This window comes from Suncus etruscus, chromosome 14 (assembly GCF_024139225.1).
Source record: "Suncus etruscus isolate mSunEtr1 chromosome 14, mSunEtr1.pri.cur, whole genome shotgun sequence".
Classification (NCBI taxonomy): Eukaryota; Metazoa; Chordata; class Mammalia; order Eulipotyphla; family Soricidae; genus Suncus; species Suncus etruscus.
The window spans coordinates 31115080-31135215 of record NC_064861.1 but is presented as its reverse complement, the minus strand read 5'-3'; the positions used below and the strand labels follow the sequence as shown (position 1 = coordinate 31135215).

The 20136-nt window shown below is 44.1% G+C and overlaps 1 protein-coding gene across 1 annotated transcript; it reads right to left on the bottom strand.

Annotated features, from left to right (window-relative positions):
- Positions 1-8335: 8335 nt before the first annotated feature.
- Positions 8336-17987, bottom strand: CDKN2AIPNL (CDKN2A interacting protein N-terminal like). Its single transcript, XM_049786807.1, has 3 exons — positions 17706-17987; positions 16155-16254; positions 8336-8507 (listed from the first exon to the last, which is right to left on the bottom strand). The coding sequence occupies exons 1-3, from the start codon at positions 17942-17944 to the stop codon at positions 8496-8498; spliced, it is 351 nt and encodes a 116-aa protein (XP_049642764.1). The 5' UTR covers positions 17945-17987; the 3' UTR covers positions 8336-8495.
- Positions 17988-20136: the final 2149 nt, after the last annotated feature.

Sequence of the window (20136 nt, the reverse complement as noted above, 5' to 3'; positions counted from 1 at the left end):
CTCTGTTGGAAGACTGTAGGGTGGCAATATTGACTGCTTCTATTTGTTAAGCAAAGTTTAATACTGCAAAGATGAGTACTGGTGTTTTCCCATTAAAAGTTACCGCTGGACAAATTTGGGGTTTGTGTATAACCTTAGGGAACAAGAGTACAATCACTGGACTCATGGTCAAAACCCTTGTTATTTAAATATACTTTTGATCATATTAAATACATGATGCTTTTATATCCAGCTCTAAAACAAATTATAGCTTCTAGAGGCATTCATTACTCCAGTGACTGACTCTTAGATACTTTAAGTCAGGTACTGACTTAAATATGCAGTAGCTTTCAGTCTTCCTTTTTCATTAAATGCTTTTTGGATACTGCTTCAGAATCCATTTATCCTGTTTTCCTTTCCCTGCTTTAAACATGAATATTTCAGTATTGAGATAATCATTAGAGAACTAATACATTAGAGTTCGCAGTGAGTTGTAACTCATAAATCCAGTACATTCATAAAACTCACATCTAGTCCACATTCCCGTTGGGGAATATTATTAAGAACATTCTAACAGATTCCTCTTTATTTGGTGAGTATCAGAGGTAAGACTTGAGGTTTGCTAACTTACAATATACCAAAATAATGTTTATTTTAAACTTTAGGTACATTTTATGAAAGTATAGTTTGGCAAGAAACTAGAACTATTATTTTATTTTGGTACAAAAACTGCTTTTTGTTTGAAGATTTTTTTTTTTGGTTCTCGGACCACACCCAGCTGTGCTCAGGGATCACTACTGAACTGATGGGGCTTGGGTTTCATGTGTGGTACCAGAGATTGAGCCTTGCTTGACTGGATGCAAGGCAAGCACCTAGCTTGTGAGACTATTTCTACAGTCCTCATGATAAAGTTCTAATGTATTTATGATATAGTTCTTCTGTAAGAGTAAGTCTACGAGGCATTCTAAACTCTTTAATCTTCTATGTTATTTCAAACTCACAGTACTTTAGTGAAATAGGTACTGTTGTAGATGAGGGAGTGACTTGCCCAGATCAACCAGCTACTAAGTTGATAGAGCTGGAATTTGAACTCAGGCTCTAGTATTTAGTAATTTACTCCCCCCTCTGCCACCATTTCCCACTCCCTAAATGCAACCTCAGTCTTTGCATTGGAACACCAGTTCAGTGGCCAAGAATCAGTAGTGGAAACTCCCAGGCCTCTTGAGCACCTTTTGGGAGGCCCCCACTTCCAAAACATGCGTTTTATTTATTTTTTGGTTGTGCTATTCAGTGGTATTCAGGCTTGATCCTGACTGTGCTCAGGGATCACTTTTGGCAGGAACCATACAGTGTTCTGGGACCAAACCCAGGTTAGCTCTGAAGGGCAAGCATCCTCCCAGCAGTACTATCACTCCAGCCTCAAAATATTTTGATATCTTTGTTTTCTCGTGTTTTAAGACCTAAGGTTACATTTTTTTTTCTTATTGTGTATAGGAGGCAGTAGCTCTATTGCCTCTCTATTCCTGTCCAGTCAGGAACAGAAGAAAGGGCCTCATTAGTTACCTTTAGTTGTTCTAGCATATGTGATAGTACAAAATAACTTATTGAATTGACTTCCTTTCCCACTTTGATAGATTAAATGTATAAATCATTTCAGTAAATAGTCCCACCATATCTATTTATTTATTTATTTATTTATTTATTTTTGGTTTTGGGGCCAAATCCAACGGCACTCAAGTTACTCCTGCTCTAAGCTCAGAAATCGCTCCTGGGGGCCGGAGAGATAGCATGGAGGTAAGGCGTTTGCCTTTCATGCAGGAGGTCATCGGTTCGAATCCCGGCGCCCCATATGGTCCCCCGTGCCTGCCAGGAGCAATTTCTGAGCCTGGAGCCAGGAATAACCCCTGAGCACTGCCGGGTGTGACCCAAAAACCACAAAAAAAAAAAAAAAAAATCGCTCCTGGCAGGCTCGGGACCATTTAGTATGCTGGGGATTGAACCTGGGCCCATCCCAGGTTGTGCAAGGCAAATGCTCTACTGCTCTATCCTTTACCATATCTTCTTCTTCTTCTTCTTCTTCTTCTTTTTTTTTTTTTTTTTCGGGGGGGGGTGTTTATGGGCCATACCTGCCTGCGCTCAGGGGTTTCTCCTGGCTCTGCTCTCAGAAATCGCTCCTGGCTCAGGATTTATTTTTTTTAACTTGATTGATTGATTGATTGATTGGTTTATGGGCCACACTCAGTAGGTGCTCAGGGGTCACTCCTAGCACTGCACTCAGAAATCGCCCCTGGCCTTCTGTATTACCATTTGGGATGCTGGGAATCTAACCAATCCCTCCCAGGTCAGCCGCATGCAAAGCAGATGCCCTAACATTGTGCTATCTCCAGCCCTATCTGACTCAGGTTTACTGTGTTTTTTTTTCAAACAAAAATTTTTGCTGGTGTTCCAGGACCACATATTCATAAGACCATGTGATATTAGAGATCTTATGATCTGCATGAAACACATGCACCCCAGTTCAATGAGTGATACCCCAGTTTCTGTTTATTTTTAAAAGTTTCCTGTGTATACAGTGTGGACTAGGACTTATTTTTAGTCCTGCTAAAAAGATGAATGAGTTGTGCCCTTCACAAACTTTGTTGGGCACATGACTGACTAAGGAACTTTAGCTCCTGGAATTCTGGAAGGAGGCAAACTGTAAGGTTTTTGCTGGCATAAAGAAGGTTCAGATTTGGGTGAGAAGCCTGCATGAGTCAGCTTTCAATGACTTGTGCTATTTACTGAGTATTAACACTTGTCCACATGACACTTGAATTTAGCAGTGTGTTCTAGTATATGTTTGGGAAGACTAATATAGAGCATATTTAGCTTAGAGAAGAAATAAAAACTTTTAGGTATCTAATTAGCTTACTTTCTAATGAAGTCTTAAGTATGAGGCTTTTGTAGTCTTTGAGGAGTAGGCTTGCCGATCTAAAATATTCCCTAGAAAATTGATCCTAGGGCCAGAGACATAGCACAGCAGTAGGGTGTTTGCCTTGCACATGGCTGACCCAAGATTGACTGGTTCAATTCCCAGCATCCCATATGGTCCTCCAAGCCAGGACTGATTTCTGAGTACAGAGCCAGGAGTAATTTCTAAACGCTGCCGGATGTGGCCCAAAAACCCACCCCCTCAAAACAAAAAAAAAAAAGAAAGAAAGAAAACTGATCCTAAAAGATACCCCTGGGCTAGGAAATTGTGTTGAGAGGCCAGAAAGGAAAGAAGAATCCTTTTTACTGCAGAGTAGAGTTGCTTCTAGTAATGCCAGCCTGCATCTACTTACTATCTTCAGCTATCTCCCTAAAGCCACCTTTTTGGAATTTTTTTTTTTAATTTGGGGGCCTCACTTGTCATGTTCTGGGGCTACTCACAGCCCAGTGCTCGGCAGACTGTGTGATGCTAGGGTTCAAGCCCAGGCTTAAGTATGGCATATACTCCAGCCTCTTAAGCTGACCTCTTAACAGTTTCTTGTCTAAAACCCAAAGAATACAATTTTCCTTTGCCCTTCCTCCTTTAAGGATCTTTAAATAAGATCTTTGTCAACTGAATTTCACAAAGAAGCATTCCTTCCTGAGCAAGCCAAATACTGAGATTTGTAGCTCTTTGACCTCTGTATAAAGCCAAAGTTGAGAGATTTTATTTTTACGTTAATGCTAGTACAAGGAATCATTGGCCTGATAAGTGCCTCAGGTGAGAATAGGGGGAAAAAATTTAGGCTCAACCCAAAGAAGTCTTAAGTCAGTGAGTGACCTTGCTGTGTTATAGTTGGCTTTGGTGATAGCAGTGAGCCTGGTTTGAGGTGTAGCTAGAACACCATTTTTTACCCTATAGATGCCGTAGGATATTCCAAGGGTATTACTGTAAATGGGAGGCCAAAATTCCTCCACTGGTAGGAATGAAGGCCAAGTAGAAGAAGCATGTTGAAATGGAACCATAGTCCATTGAGCAATAATTCAGTGGGTGTACCTATGCTGACCTGGGTTTGGTCTCCCCAAACTGAGCAAAGCAGAGAGAATGTGGAGGAGTGGAGGTGCTTCACTGCCTTGTATGCAGCTGAACCCAGTTGGGTCCCTGACACTGTTGGATTCTCCAAGCACAAAGCCAGAAATGGCCCAAATCCCTGCCTCCTTCCAATAAAAAAAAGTACCCAGGGGCCGGTTGTGACCCAAAAACCAAAAGTAATAATAAGACCCAGTTGTTGGGTACAAAGGATGTTTTGATTTTTTGGTTTTGCAGCCATAATTAATTATGACATAATCAGAGCTAATTTCTAGTTCTGTGCTTAGAGATTGTGGATTAAACCAGGGTCTGTTGTGTGCAGGGAAAGCACATCATTCTGTGTACTACCTCTCCAGACCTCCAAAGCACTTTTTGTGAGAAAGGCCAGTCCTGGGTGGTGGGTGGTAAAGAAGTTGATGGTTCCTCTGTTCAAGGAAAACTTTCCCTCCCTACTTTACCCTTTCACTTTGATTCTTTGACAGTATTCATTTGTACAGAATGCACTTCACTACAGCAGAAGACCACGTCTGAACCCTCATACTTTAAGAGCAATGATACAAGTACCAAAGATGGGAACTTTGAGCTAGACAACTGCTTTCCAGACAGCCTGTGGCCATAGATGCACAGGCCTATTGAGAGGCTAGTATACCAGTTCCAAGTTTCCAAGTCCTCGAGGACCAACACTTAATTAGAAGCTTTTGGGGCTTTTTTGTTTGTTTGTTTTTGTTTTTAGAAAAATAGTCATAGAATGCAATTTGGTAAACCAAAAGGTAGGGGGAAGCATGAGTCACTGTCTTACTGCCTGAGAAACTCAGCAGTTGGTTCAAGGGATAGGAGGAACTGCAGATGATTGTCCAAACCCACCAAACTATTGCCAGGCTGAAGAGACCTCCAATTCACAGTAGGATGAGTCTAGACTTTAGAACAGGCTATTGCAGTGCCATGAGGTAACGTTCACAAGCTTTCAACATGAACCCAGTGTGTAGTGGAGGACTGTAGTGCTGAGTGGACATAGCTCTTGACAGCATTGACCACCTCTGCTCTTTGTCCCATCCTCCAATCTTTTTGGTACTCTGTGTGTTGTTCAATGCCTGTGGCCTTTCAGTCAATGTGTCTGTGAAAACTAAGTGCCAAGTTCCACATAGCCTCTTGTTCCACATAACATCTTGAACTTAAGTTCCACATAACATCTTGAACTGAAAGTCTGCCTGTTTTTAGTCTTGGAGATAGAGCCTAGCCTAGCATGATGGAGAGATTGTGGTGTGAGTATTATACATCTGATTGCACAAGACAAGGGCTTTGATGACTAGCCCTTTCACTAAAATCAAGGCACACCCCAGTGAGCACCTATTCCCTGGTTACTTAGTTGGAGGGCCACATTCAGGACTAGAGTTAGTTCATTTGCTTCCTTTCCCTGGACTAAAGCTCTGATTGATCTGCCTATGTCTAAAATCTTCATTCCATCTGAAGGAGCTTGAGTCTGTACTTTGAATTTCATTTCTAGAGGATCTGTCCAGGTGAAGTAGTCTAACCCCATCTCTGCCATCCCTCTTGTGAATGGACCCAAGGCTGCAGGTCTTACTCCTCATCTGATAAAGGCCTCTCTCTACTCTGGGATGTGATAAAATTGTCCAAAATGAGATGGGCTGTCAACACTGCCACCCTAGCCCTGGAAGTTATTACTCTCAAGGGACAGAGTGAACTTTGGGGAAAGAAACAGCCTTGCCTTGTCTATTTGAGGGGTGGGGTGGTGGTAAGGGCCACACCTATTGGCACTCAGGGTTTAACGCCTGGCTCTCCACTCAGAAATTGCTCTTGGCAGGCTTGGGAGACCATATGGGTTGCCAGGGATTGAACCCAAGTAGGCTGCATGCATGGCAAATGCCCTACATACTGTGCAACACTTGGAAAGGCAGACATAAATTATAATAAGGATAGACAGATTTTTTTTCTTCATCATGCACTATTTGTTGAAGCAAACATTGGGGGAGGCCCCCCAGATGTGCCACTTAGTCTTTCTTTTTTTTTTTTTTTTTAGGGCTATGCCCAGCAGTGATAGGCTTGAACTCACTCTTCAGGCTTACTGACCCTTATTGTATTACTTTGGGTTTGGGAAGTGCTGAGGTTATTCCCTGGCAATACTTGGGGACCTCCTGTATACAGAACATGCATTCGACTCTGAGCTATCTCCCTAGCCCAGATCCTCTTATATTGGAAGCAGCAACAGACTTTTAAAAATGTAAAACAAAGAACAGGCAGCTTAAACTGAGGATGATAAAATTCCTTAGAAAATGGTATTGAGATGGGGCCGGAGAGATAGCACAGTGGTGTTTGCCTTGCAAGCAGCCAATCCAGGACCTAAGGTGGTTGGTTCAAATCCCGGCATCCCATATGGTCCCCCATGCCTGCCAGGAGCTATTTCTGAGCAGATAGCCAGAAGTAATCCCTGAGCACCGCCGGGTGTGGCCCAGGACAAACCTGGGATGGATCCCATATGGTAGCTGGACATCACATTTTCTTACATCCCCAGGTGTCAGCCATGTGGTCCTGTGCTGCTTGTGTACAAAATGATCCTCATAATAAGATGCAGGCTCCTTTTGCTGGCCAGTTTTACTTCACTGTCCACACATTTGGGGACTTGCAGTTTCCCTTTTTCAGTAGATAAAAGTTCAGAATACTGATGTACTGTAGCCACATCTACAAAAATCCAGTTCTGCAGCCTCAAGTGTGCCCAACCAGGGGTAAAGAAATGGAATTTCTGGGTGGAGATGTTGGGCATTGTATCTCCTGAGGTGTATTACACATTACAGATAAAACTGAATCCATGAGAAACCTATGGCAAATGCATTAAATGATCTTTATTTCACTTTGTAAATTTGGCTTTCTAAGCTTCATAGATTTGAGAGCAGAGAAAAAGTCAGCTAGGGCCCGGAGAGATAGCGGCATTTGCCTTGCAAGCAGCCGATCCAGGACCAAAGGTGGTTGGTTCGAATCCCGGTGTCCCATATGGTCCCCCGTGCCTGCCCGGAGCTATTTCTGAGCAGACAGCCAGGGGTAACCCCTGAGCACCGCCGGGTGTGACCCAAAAACCAAAAAAAAAAAAAAAAAGTCAGCTACATTTTGAGTAAGAGGCTAAGTAAACACCAAGGGTCATTGGAGTTCAAGCATCTTAATCCTTGCCATAGCTGATAGGGATGTCTCTGCTTGTTTCCAGGAAAGTGTGGGGGGGGGGGGGATAGCTTGTTTATAGAGATCAGATTGGGATTGTTTCCAATTAGTTGCAAGATGTAATGATGTGACCCATCCACACCCCAAGGTGTGTTGCCATGGGGTTCTTCTTCCCACCTCACTCCAATCCTTCCAGACATTCTGCTCTCATAGCCTCTCCTCCCACACTTTTTCAAATAGGTTCATTATCTATGTGAACCAATCAGTTGCCACCAAACACAAAGATGAGTGAATCTTACTGTGAGGGACTGTTACATTGCTGCCCCAAAAGGAAATCTCAGTATTTATGGCTAAGGGTAAGCACTAACTGACAGGTACTAAATAAAGCAAAGAAATACTGCAGGATACAAGCATTTCCTGAGGGGTTATTTGCAAGGAAATTCAAGTTTAGGCATGTAAAAGTGGTAGAGCACATGACTTGCATGTATGAAGTTCTGGATTCTATTGTTTTTTAACATCACATAAACAATTTTGACTCAACAGCCAGGGAGATCTAGAGGATTTACAAATTAACTAGCTAACTGGACCAAAATATGAAATCGTGTCAATGAATTTTTAAATATCTGATGCTTTTTTCCCTTTTCTGGGTTTTTTTTGTTTGTTTGTTTTTTAGGCTGCATTTTGCTATGCTCTGAACTGATACCTAAGGATTATGATTCTTAGTCACCCCTTAATTAGGGCCATCAGTAGTATATTTGCCTTGCACATGGTCCACCTGGTTCAGTCCCCACTACCCCATCTGCCCCCCCAAGCCCTGCCAGAACTGATCCTGGAGTAGAGAGTCAGAGTAATTCCTGAGTCTGGCCATGGCTCAAAACAAAAAGATAACTTTTTAAGTATATAAAGCTGGTGTATTTCAGACAAAATAAGGGTTCTGGTTTACCATTGAGGATGGGGAAAAAACATCAAACAATTACACTTTAGGTATACAGTTACAGGCCACATTATAAAATTACGTGCATTATAGCAACACTTAAAATTAAGGGCATTTATAACACAATGTTTAACATGAACACTGAAAAGGGGGCATGATTTATAAATGTGTACTTGCTTAATGCTCACTACTAAAAGAAAAAACTTTTAAAATGCTTCTTTAAGCAAGATTCCTTTTCATTCCTATTGTGTCTGTCCTTTCCTGCACGTTGGTAACACCGGGAGTATGAAAAATGCTACTGTGGTCCAAGTCCCATTCATCCCAGCCTCTTCTGGAAGCCTTGAGCGATGATGGAAATATGAAGAATCTTCTGTCTTAGTTTTGATGCTGAAAAAAAGGAAAAGATTATATAGCCATGTAGTTTCCTATATAGCCATGTAGCTCATATGGTTTAATAGTAACATAACATACCTAGATAGTAAGTAGACTCAGAAATTACTGATACTTTACTATTAGAAAGTTCAGCAAACACAATGACTGCTGTAAGACAGGAAAAAATATTTGTCTTGTCACCTTGTACAATTGTACAAGTCACAACTTGAAGTGACACCAGCATACTTAAAATTTAACTTTTTGTCCTGGTACACTTGTGCTCTTCAACCAAGGGTTCTAAAACCAGAATCACACAAACACACTCTGCTAAATTAAAAGCATCTGAGTCCAGGTAGTGATTCACAACATTGAGTCAGAATACTTAAGAGACGTGAAGGTTAGATATTTTTGGATTTCACACTATTAGAAACTGTAAATGCATGTCTTCAAATAGTGACAAACTAAAGTGGATATAGTCTGAGTACTCTCTAGCACCTTTGGTGAATTTAAACTGGGCTTTAGACAACTTTTAAGCAGGGTGTGAAGAAATCATTTTGGCTGTCACCTTGTATTTGAATGGATTTCCTTAACATTTAGCAGTTCTGGTGAATCAAACTGAGTCTTTTTAGTAATCAGTGTCTTCAAGGTATGACCTATTTTCTAGCTAAGCCTTTCATGGTCTTTCTGAGGAAAAAAAAAGACACAAGATTCCTCAGCAAAAGCAAAATTAAAGAAGTCTACCTCTGGGCCAGGAAGAAGGCTCAATGGGCTAGACAGCATGCTTTGCCTGAGTTACTGCTTTGATCCATAGCCCTACATGGTCCTCAGAGTACTGCCAAAAGTAGCCCCAGTTCTGATGAGTGTAAACCCCCACCCACCACAGCCACAAAAAAGAAATGTCTCCTTGGGTGGGGAAGGTGGCCCAGTATAAAGCACACTTCATATGTGTGAAGCTCGAGGTTCAATCCCAACACCACAAAAATAAGTCAAAAAGTCATAGCTAAGGAAATAGATCAAAAGACTAGTGGCCTTGCATGCAGGAACCCAAAATGAAAGCCTAGGAACATGGTCCCCCACATACCACATAAGGACCAAATGCTTGAAGAAAAAGTATGTCTGGGGAGAAACCTTGTTTGGGTTAGTTCAAAGAGAATGAGACTCCCAAGTCATCTCTCAAATTTACAGGAGACAAGACTACTACCGCACAATAACTAATGGTGCTAGTTTCCCATAAATATCCTCTTTCCACGAAGTGCATGCAAGTGATACTCCCATCCTAACCATGAAACACTAGGCTGTGAAGTGGAACAGTTCTTCCAAGCATCATATAGTGATATAGCACAATATTTCTTTAAATTCTTTTGGGGGGCCTATAAGGGAGAATAAGGTAGTGCTTGGGGACACACCAGGACCACACCCAACAAGTTTGGAGTGGGCCCCTTGTGTAAAGAAACTGAACCTAGGACCATCTACTTCTACCAGTTAAGCCCCAGCCCTACACTGGTTTTTGTTATTACTGGAAAAGAGGGTTTGGGGCCACATTTAGCAGTGTTCAGGGTTCATTTCTGGCAGCGCCTGGAAGAACATGTCACATATAAGTGCTTTACACACACACACACCCGCACACACACACTATCTCTCTGGATCCCAAAACTAGTCTTCCTTTCTTTTCCTTCTTTAAACACCTTGGTTTACAAAGTTGTTCCTAACAGCTCTTTTAGACATTCAGTGTTCCAACACCAATCCCATTAAGTATGACCTTCCCTCCACCACTGTCCCTAGTTTGCCATCCACACCCCAAGCTTTCTCCCTTAGCAGGCTGTTTCAACAAAATGGCCAATGAATTACCAAAAAATACTTCAGTAAAAAAATATTTGTGAAAATCGTTATATCTCACCATAGGATCATTCAAGTCATTGAGGGTTACTAAGGTGTTTGTTGCTTATTAGGCCTTTTGTGTTATTTTTGTTTACTGAACTTAGCTGTCTTTTATGCTACTCTCCCATATAAGTTAGTGTGTTTCTACTGGGTTGTCTGTACAGTGGAATTTGGAGGTTTCAACTGGGACAATGAGTTTCAGTGGCTTGGTTTGCAGCTCTTCCAAGATTAGTGGTGAAGCATCAGGGCTGATGTTCACATGCTGGTGGCTGTGGGATGTGAGTGTTTGCTGGGACTTCCAGAATAGTGGAGAAGACTGCTTGCCCCACTCTGAGAAGACCCCAGAGTTCTCAGAGGCTGGGTTTTCTTGATATCAAAACTTGCTACCTCAGACTGACAGCTCCTCCCACCATTACCTTTGGGTTTGTTAAAACTGGACAGCATAACTTAATCCTTCTATACCAAGTTTCTTCCCAGTTGAGGAGTTTCTCTTTCCTATTTTTCATTCTTTTTTTTTTTTTTTTTTTTTGGTTTTTGGGCCACACCCGGCGGTGCTCAGGGGTTACTCCTGGCTGGCTGCTCAGAAATAGCTCCTGGCAGGCACAGGGGACCACATGGGACACCGGGAGTCGAACCAACCACCTTAGGTCCTGGATGGGCTGCTTGCAAGGCAAACACCGCTGTGCTATCTCTCCGGGCCCCTATTTTTCATTCTTAAACTAGAAATAAATAAAAGCCTGCCATAATGCACAAGAAAAAAGAGCCCCTTGAAAAGGAAGCATACTTGTTTTCCTAATTTTTCTTTCATGTTTCATCTAAAGTCACCTTCCATCCTGGATATTTCCCTCTTTGATAAAAATGCTCTCAGGAAAAATGGGCCAAGCAATTAAGTTGACAACTTCTTTCTTTAAATCAATAATGATGAGGGCTTCCTCATCAATCACTCTTCTTTCTTTGTAAGATAATGCATTTGAAATATTAACTCTGGAAGTCATAGTAATGACGCCCTTCTTGAGTGAGCTGCTACTCTTGGTTAATTGTTGTTCACTAATGGCCAAGCTGGTAAACCATAATAGCTGCTTGTAGGTATCTAAGGATGGCTTAGATAGCTAAGACTGTTCCCCCTTTTTCAAAAGAAAAACTGCATACAGCAACTGCTTAACAAATCCCACCTGTCAGAGATCATTTATTGATTAGACAAAAAGTCAGACAGAGCCTCAAAACTGCAGAACAGCCATAAAGTATTTTTAAAATCTTAAGAGCATAAACCTCTAAGTCATCTTTACTGTCTAGTCTCAAGATCCCAACAATGCCAGAAGATTTATTTCCACTTACTAGCTAACTTTAAAACCTGAGCTCTAATTTTAGAGCTACAGATCAATTTGGGCACAACTACAACAGACGTTTTCAGGTATAAGATCCACATCAAGGGTTTTGTCTTGGGGCTGGCAACATTACTAAATGGTTGCTAGCTTCTGCCTCCATGACTCGTAGTAACCACAGACAAAAGACTTAAAGACAAAGTCCCCATGGCACCCTTTCCAGTGGGTGCTGAACTGACCTTCAAAACACAACTCATTCTTAAGATGGGCTTATCTAGAAGTGTCTTAACTGGCAAAGCTCACTCTTACTTCAAGAACTGGAGTTTCAGCTGTTTAAAGCATCATTAGTTGGAACAGAGATAATGCAGCAGATAAGCCACTTGCCTTGGATGCAGCTGATCCAAGTTTGATCCCCAGCACCACCTATGCCCCCCAACACCCGCCAAACTCCTCTAGGAGTGACCCTGAACACAGAGCCAGAAGTAAACTCTGAGCACCATGGGTATGGCCCCCAAAAACCAAAAATAAAGTGGGCTAGAGGTATACTACAGCCAGTAAGACACATGCACATGACTGGGTTCCATCCCTGGCATCCCATATGGTTCCCCAAAAACCCACCAGGAATGATCCCTGAACACAAAATCAGGAGGAAAGCCTGGAGCACAGCCAGGTGTGGCCAGAAAATAAAAAATCATTAGCAAGAAAACATGTTTCATTCATAGGAAATAGGAACATACATGTAATCCAAGGATGCCATAGTAGTATAGGCTCTCTATAGGTTTCCTCCTGGGAACTATGTACTAATAACCAGATCACAGAAATGCTGGTTTCAGAAATGCCATTTTAACCTCTAAGATTCTCTGGAGGCTCACACAACATAAGGACACCGTCAAAAATAAATATCCCAGGGAACCAGAGAGATAGCACAGCAATAGGGCATTTGCCTTGCACGCAGCTGATCCAGGACAGATGGTGGTTTGAATCTCGGCTCCCATATGAAACCCTAAGCAAAGAGCCATAAGCGCTGCTGGGTGTGACCCAAAAACCAAAATAAATAAATAAACATCCTAGGACCAGAAAAATAAAATAGGGTTAAGGTGGCTATGGGCATACAGCTGATCCTGGCTTTATCGATGGGACTGCATATGGTCCCTTTAGAACACATGGGGCCAGAGTGATAGCACAGCAATCGGGCATTTGCCTTGCTCGCAACTGACCTGGGACAGACCCAGGGTCAGTTCCCAGCATCCCATATGGTCTGCCAAGCCTGTCAGGAACTATTTCTGAACACAGAGCCAGGAGTAACCCTGAGCGCCACCTGGTGTGGCCAGAAAACCAAAAAAAAAAAAAAAAAAAAAAAAAAAAAGAACACAGCCAGGAGTGACCCTGTGCACGTAGAAGTATGGGTCCCGAAGTACCCACCCCCTCAGCACCATCAGGTCTGGCCCAAAAGGGGTGGGGATGAAAAACAGGTCAAGGGCTCCCTACAATTTTAAGGGTCAAGACTTCTGTATAGGGAGGTTGGAGCGATTGCACTGCGAATAGAACATCTGCTTTGCACGCAGCCAACCAGAGTTTGATCCCCAGCACCCAATGGTCCCAAACCCCGCATCCCCAAAATAAACTTCTGTATAAGTTTAACAGTTTAGGCCAGGGGTTCTCAAACTTTTTATTTTATTTTATTTTTATTTTTTTTTCTCAAACTTTTTAAACGGGGCTAGTTCACTGTCCCTCAGACCATTGGAGGGTCTGACTATAGTAAAAACAAAACTTATGAACGAATTCTTATGCACACTGCCTATCTTATTTTGCAATGAAGAAACAAAACAGATACAAATACAATATGTGGCCCACGGGCCATAGTTTGAGGACCACTGGTTTAGGCCCTCATGCAAACTTTTATGATATAGGCATTCCCCACTAATACACTCACATACCTAAGTATAGTATTAGAGGTTCGTAACAATTACAATTAGCTCCTCAGCCTCTCCTGGGGTCTATTAGTCCAAAATTCATGCAGTGTTCTCATCTCAAACGCCCAGCATGACCACAAAGGTACAGCTATATAATAAGCAACTTAGGGAGGTCAAAACATCTGTTTAGAGACAAAAAAAAAATGTCTAGCAGGTGGAAAGGAATAGCCCTATTCACTGCCTCCCTTTGTCCCATGAAGCTCACTCAAACAGTACCACTCCTCTCTTACTGCAGAGGGCCCAGGTACACCAAAAACACTAAAAAGTACCTCAGGGGAGGGATTGGAGACAGAGAGATAGTACAGAGGATAAGGTTTTTCTTTTTTTTTGGTTTTTGGGCCACACTGGCGGTGTTCAGGGGTTACTCCTCGCTGTCTGCTCAGAAATACCTCCTGGCAGGCATGGGGGACCATATGGGACACCGGGATTCGAACCAACCACCTTAGGTCCTGGATTGGCTGCTTGAAAGGCAAACACCACTGTGCTATCTCTCCGGGCCCTTTTTTTTTTTTTGAAGGCTAAGGTTTTTCATTGCACCTGGCCAAACAGGATTCAATCCCTGGCATCCCATACAATAGTACCCCAAGCACTACCAGGAGCGATTCCTGAGGGCAGAGCCAGGAGTAATCCCTGAGCCCTACTGGGTGTGATCCAAACACACACACACACACACACACACACACACACACACACACACACACACACACAAAATTGCTCAGAGGACCATGATGTGCTGAGGACTGAACCCAGGGTTCCTGCATGCAAAGTCTTGTGCTGAACTAATGAAAAAATATATATATAAATCTTAGGGGATTCTGAAAAGAACTGAAAGGAGCAACCCAGTCTATGATCTCCTTTCTATCATACCCTCCATGGCCTAGTTCCAGGACCAACTACAAGAATCTGAGCAACCACTCATGTGAACTAACAGCTACAGAATAGGGAAAGCTGTGATATGTGAACATTACTCCATCTACATCCCTATTAGGAGACAAGTCTGGTAGAGAATCTCACCTACCTCTTGGGGATGGCTGAGTTAATTTACCTAGCAGTACTCAGGGGTTACTCCTGGCTCCTCACTCAGATATCACTCCTTGCAAGCTTAGGAATCATATGGGATACCAGGAATGAACAACTGTCTGTCATGGGTTGGCCACGTGCAAAGCAAATGCCCTACTACTGTGCTACCTCTCCAGCCCCTACCAAGATTTCTTGAGGGGCCACACCCAGTAATGCTCAGGGGTTCTCTTGGCTCTGTGCTCAGAAATTATTCCCTGAGCCTGCCAGGAGCTATTTCTGAATGCAGAGCCAAAAGTAACTAACTGATCTCTGAGCACTAATCCTGGGTGTGACCCAAAAACCAAAAAAGAAAAAAAGGATAATTATTCCTGGCAGGTTTGAGGAACCATATGCAATGCAAAGCAAATGCCCTATCGCTCTGGCCCGTTACAGAGATTTTTTTTTTTTTTTGATTGGGGGAGAAAAGTGCGTTGCCCACAGGCTATTCCCAACATTATCAGAAGGGGAGAAGAGGGAAGTAATCACTAATGATGGTGCTTGAATGACCACTTAGTTCCAGGGACTGAAGCCAGGACTCTTGCATTCAAAGCATTGACCCACCTCCCCAGTACCAAAATATAAGTGAGAAAATGTACTACTCTGGTCAGGTGGTTTGTAAACCTTTTGTATCTGCAGGATGTCACAGACCACTGACTAGACTGGCAGCTCAAAACCATGTGGTAGTCAACATCTTTTTGTTTTGTTTTTTTAGGCCACATCCAGTAGTACTTAGGGTTTACCTAGTTTCTAGCTCAGGAATCACTCCTGCAGTGATAGGGGGACCAATTGGGGTGCTAAAAATCAATAACAGGTCAGTCATGTGCAAGATAAACATTCTACTCACTGGACTCTCTCTCCAACCCCAAAATCTGTTTTGGTTTTAGTTTTTTGGGGCCACACCTGGCTGTACTCAGGGATTACTCCTGGCTCTGGCTCAGAGATGGCTCCTGGCTTGGGGGACCATAAGGGACGCCAGGGTCAGTGCGTGCAAGGCAAATGCCCTACCACTGTGCTACCACTCCAGACCCCCCCCAAATCTTCTTAAACAAAAATTTCATACAGTTCCTAGAGGAACTAAAGAGGTTATGTTTATGTGTTACTCCATCAACAATGCATAATTTATCACAGTGAATTAACTAGTTACTAACAAGTTTCTACCAATTACAGTCATAAACACAAAAGGGCTTCGATCTTTACGGTAGGAAAACTGAGTATTCATCAAACAATATACTCCAAACACATCATAGTAAGGACTGTCTTATATTAGCAGTCTTAAAGTTCCACTCTGCTGTGGTGATCTGTGGGTACAGAAAGAATGAAAACCACTCATCTACTAAAGGGAAACAGACAAGAGCCAATCTGCAGGGGTACAAAGACTGAATATAACAGTGATCTATACCATTTCAAATGCACTCAGAAATCCTATTTACCTTTTTCATTAATTCACTCCGGGTAGTAAACTGTGGGAGGTCTTGCACTTCAATCCCATCAGCCATCTCCATCACCTTGTCTATAAGGTCTTTCTTGTAACTGCACAATAAAAAGTAGTGAGAAAAAAAATCTTGGAAGAACTGCTTGTCATCTGTGGAGTGATAAATTACATGGAGGACTTTGATACTAAGGGAAATAGATAGTCAGCAGCAAGTTAGTAAACGTTTTTTCTACCTTGTGGCTAGAGAAATGGCTCTAGGTATGTCAAAAGAACAGGTGTTCTAAGATGTATAAAAAAGAGATTTACAAAGGTAGGAGCATATGTGGTCATGGTATGCAAGTCAAATTTTATTTTTCAAATTTGGGATGTTGGTCCCTTGAAGATAACATTTTTTTTTCATTTGTCAAATTTTGTGACATTTGCCTAATCTTGAGTACTATTTATCAGGATTTCCTGGGTGCCTACAAAGCAGAAAAAAAGGAATGGATAGATCTAACACTGCTTATGCAAATCCTCATAACCCCAACATCTTTTTGTTTTTAAGATGGTAGAAAAGTTTATTGGAAAGTAGAGGAGAAAAGAACTTCTCATGTGGAGAAAAACTTAGTATAGGACTAAGTAACGGTCCCCAACATCTTAACACAAAAGCAAGTAAGTCTCTCAGGACTGGAGGGGTCAGACAGCTCACTATAAGGGACACTATCTAATCCTATACACTATAAGGATGTGCTGAAATAATGTGGAGTTAAGAGTTTTAGCATATCTTCAAAGTGAGGGAAAAGAGATACTCTATGAAGGAAGCACTTCAAAAGCAGACCTTCAAAGTCCTCTTTTTTATAATAACAGGGTAGCAAGATTGACTCTTGCTTGCTGTCCAGCAACTGAGAAATGAGAGGGTGTGGGGGGGACAAGGACTGGGGCAGGAAAAAGTACTTAAGGAGCTTGGCTTCCAAATAAGTGGGAGGCCCCTTTGGGAACCTCCAGAGTCACCTATTTTCCCCAAGCACCACCAGGAGTGGATGATCTCTGAGGACACCTGAGTGTGGTCCAAAGACAAAAACTAAAATACTTTTACATAAAAACACAATGATTACATTCATCCATAAATAACAAGATCCGTCAAATGAGCCAGGCTCTCAGCTAGGTCTACCCCTTCCCTGCCCTCGGCTTCTTCACATAGAAACTGAGGTTCTGGGTCTAATGCTAATGGCTTTAAAAGGCAACTCGGCCAAGGTGGTGATGTTGGCGCCAACCACGGGAACACAGCAAAGGCGAGTGAGGCGCGCCCACCTTAGGAGAGGTAGCAGCCAGAGAGAGAGAGAGCTAAGTACTTTGGGTGCCTTTTCTATGGTCATCAATACAGCAACCCCAAAAGGACCCGAAAAGGTCCAAAGGAGGCCATCAGAGACTCGAGGCGTGATCCTCTGCAGTGAGCCGGCCCCCAGGCCAGAGAAGCAGCCTGAGGCCCGGCCCAGCAGGCAACCAGTTGCAGGCGGGGCGGCGATTCAATGAAGCAGGAGGCGCCCGCCGGGCAGCGGGGTCCGCGCACCTGCAACCCAGGAAGAGGTGATTGGCCCAGACCATGGAGAGGGCGAGCAGCTGGTCCAGGCGGCCGCCGCCGTCGGGAGGATCGCGGTAGTCGGCGAGGTGGCGCAGGATGAATTCCATGCGGGCTTTCCATTGCTTCTCGCTCTCCGAGTACGAGCGGAACTGCTCCGCGAAGTCCGTGGCCTGCCGCACCCCCGAAACCAGCTCCTCCACCGCGGCAGCCGCCTCGCCACCCACCATGGCGTCCTCCCTCCGTCGGGGTCCGCCGCTTTCCCGACACGCACTGCGTCGCCTCTCCGCGCTCCTAGAGCGGCTCCTCCGGCGGGCGCGCGACTGCTCTGGAGGACCGAGCTAGAGCGCCCTCGCCGGGTGCGGAGGCCTAGGCCGGCTGCTCTGCCTTCCGCAGCGCGCGGTCCCGCACGTGAGCGTCTCTCTAGGCTACTCCCAGGCTGCAGGGGCGGTTCTTGGTGCTCCGGGCGGGAACCCGACTGGGAAACGGGGATTGCCCAGATCGCAACGCCAGTCGTGGAGCTGGGGCCCCGGCCCTGGCCTGGACGCCAGGCCAATGCGCTTGCAATCCCCTTTCCTAGGATCGAGCCAATCGAGAGCCCCAGAACTTCTCCCTCTGCTGCCCGAAGATGAGGCTGGGCAAGCAGACCTCAATGAAGCCATCCTTCCATCCATTCTTGGGGGGCTTAAAGGGACACCCTGACACCCTGAACTGCGGATAAATCCGGATTTGTAGCGATATGAATCAGCAAGGGAGCCGAGCCCCACTTGGGGGGATGAGGGGTTCAGGAATATGAAGCCCAGTTGCTCCTGCAGCAGGAGGAATAAAGTGGCAGGAGTGAGCCTGGCTTGGAAAGAAAGAATCTCAGGGGACCAGAGTTGGTGCAGAGGTAGGGTACTGGCCTTACACACAGCGGACCCCTGGACTACAAAACATAAGGATGGAGAAGAGGTGAGGGTTCACCAGGCCTCTGGTGTAAGAGAGGAGACCCGCTGAAGGATTTTAACCAGAGCTGTGACACCCACCTGTGTTTGCAAAATACATTGAGAAGGGTCAGAATTGGATATGTCCAGAGAAGAAGAGCAGGTGGCAGAAGGGTGTTATTTAGAGAGTGTCACTCTGCTCTCTGTTCTGAGGCCAGGTGCTGTACCTACTGTGAAATACGAGTGCTTCCTTCTAAGTAAGTGTCTCCAGTCCCTGGATGCAGACAAGCAAAGTAACAGAAATGTCCGGAGCTTGAGATATTGACCAACTAGGCCTCCCCATCTTCCCCCTTCAGAAGTGGGGCTGGGTGGTTGGAGTGCTAGCACAGCGGACAGAGCATTCGCCTTGCATGCTGCCGACCCGGTTCCATGCTTTGCATCCGAGCATGCCAGAAGTAATTTCTGAGCACAGAGCCAGGAGTAACCCCTGAGTGCCACCGGGTGTAGCCCCAAAATAACAATAAAGTGGGGTGGGGGTAAAGAGCCTAGCACCCAAGTTCTGACAAATCCTGTGTCATAAGTGGGACCCAGAATCAGAGCAACAAATTTTCTGTATTTTGCTCCTACAACTTCTCTTGGACACACAACAAGCAGAAACCTTGAGGACCAGAGCGATAGCACAGCTGGTAGGCCGTTTACCTGACCCGCAGCCGACCTAGGATGGACTAGAGTTCGATCTTGGCATCCCAAATGGTCCCCTGGACCTGCCAGAAGCCATCTCTGAGCACAGAGCCAGAAGTAACCCCTAAGCGCCACTGACTGTGGCCCCAAAACAAAACAAAACAAAAAGCAAAAACCTCGTACAGACTGAAAACCTAGCAATACAAGGAGATGACTACATGCAGACACAGCACCAGGTTCAGGGGTGTCCTATTACCACTGATAGAAGGCATGCCACACTTCAGCAAGCAGAGAATTAACCTCAAACCCCAAGATGCACTCAGTTTCCTCCACAGTAATCAGAAATAGATGTCCAGAGCTAGGCCTTCCAAAATGAAGTACAGAACTCAATTCCTAAAAGACTTGTTAAAACAGCACATTCCCATTACAAGATATTCAGTTTAAGATTGGGGTGGGGCAGAGAAGAAGGGACTAGAGCAATAGTATAGTGGGTGCATAGGGCACGTGCCTTGCTCAAAGCCAAGCTGGGTTCAGTCCCCTGCATCCCATATGGTCCCCTAAGCCTACTAAGAGTGATTCCTGAATGCAGAATCAGGGGTGGCCCTGAAACAAATGGATCCAGGCGTGGCTCAAAAGTAAAGCGCCTGTCTTGCATGCAGAGACCTGTTTGATCCCTGGCATCGGGTGAGGGGAAAAAAAGACTACTATCCTGGTAATTCTGAGTCCTTCTACCAGCTAACCAAACTTGAAAACACACATAATAATGATGATGAGGGATCTTTGAACCAAATTCTTGATTACCTGATTGTATGGTGAAG

Excerpts from the sequence above, each read along its gene's own strand:
- CDKN2AIPNL (XM_049786807.1), bottom strand. The coding sequence starts at position 17,944 with ATGGTGGGTGGCGAGGCGGCTGCCGCGGTGGAGGAGCTGGTTTCGGGG. Across the intron at positions 16,255-17,705 it reads CACCTCTTCCTGGGTTGCAG|TTACAAGAAAGACCTTATAG; the intron begins GTGCGCGGACCC and ends TTTATTGTGCAG.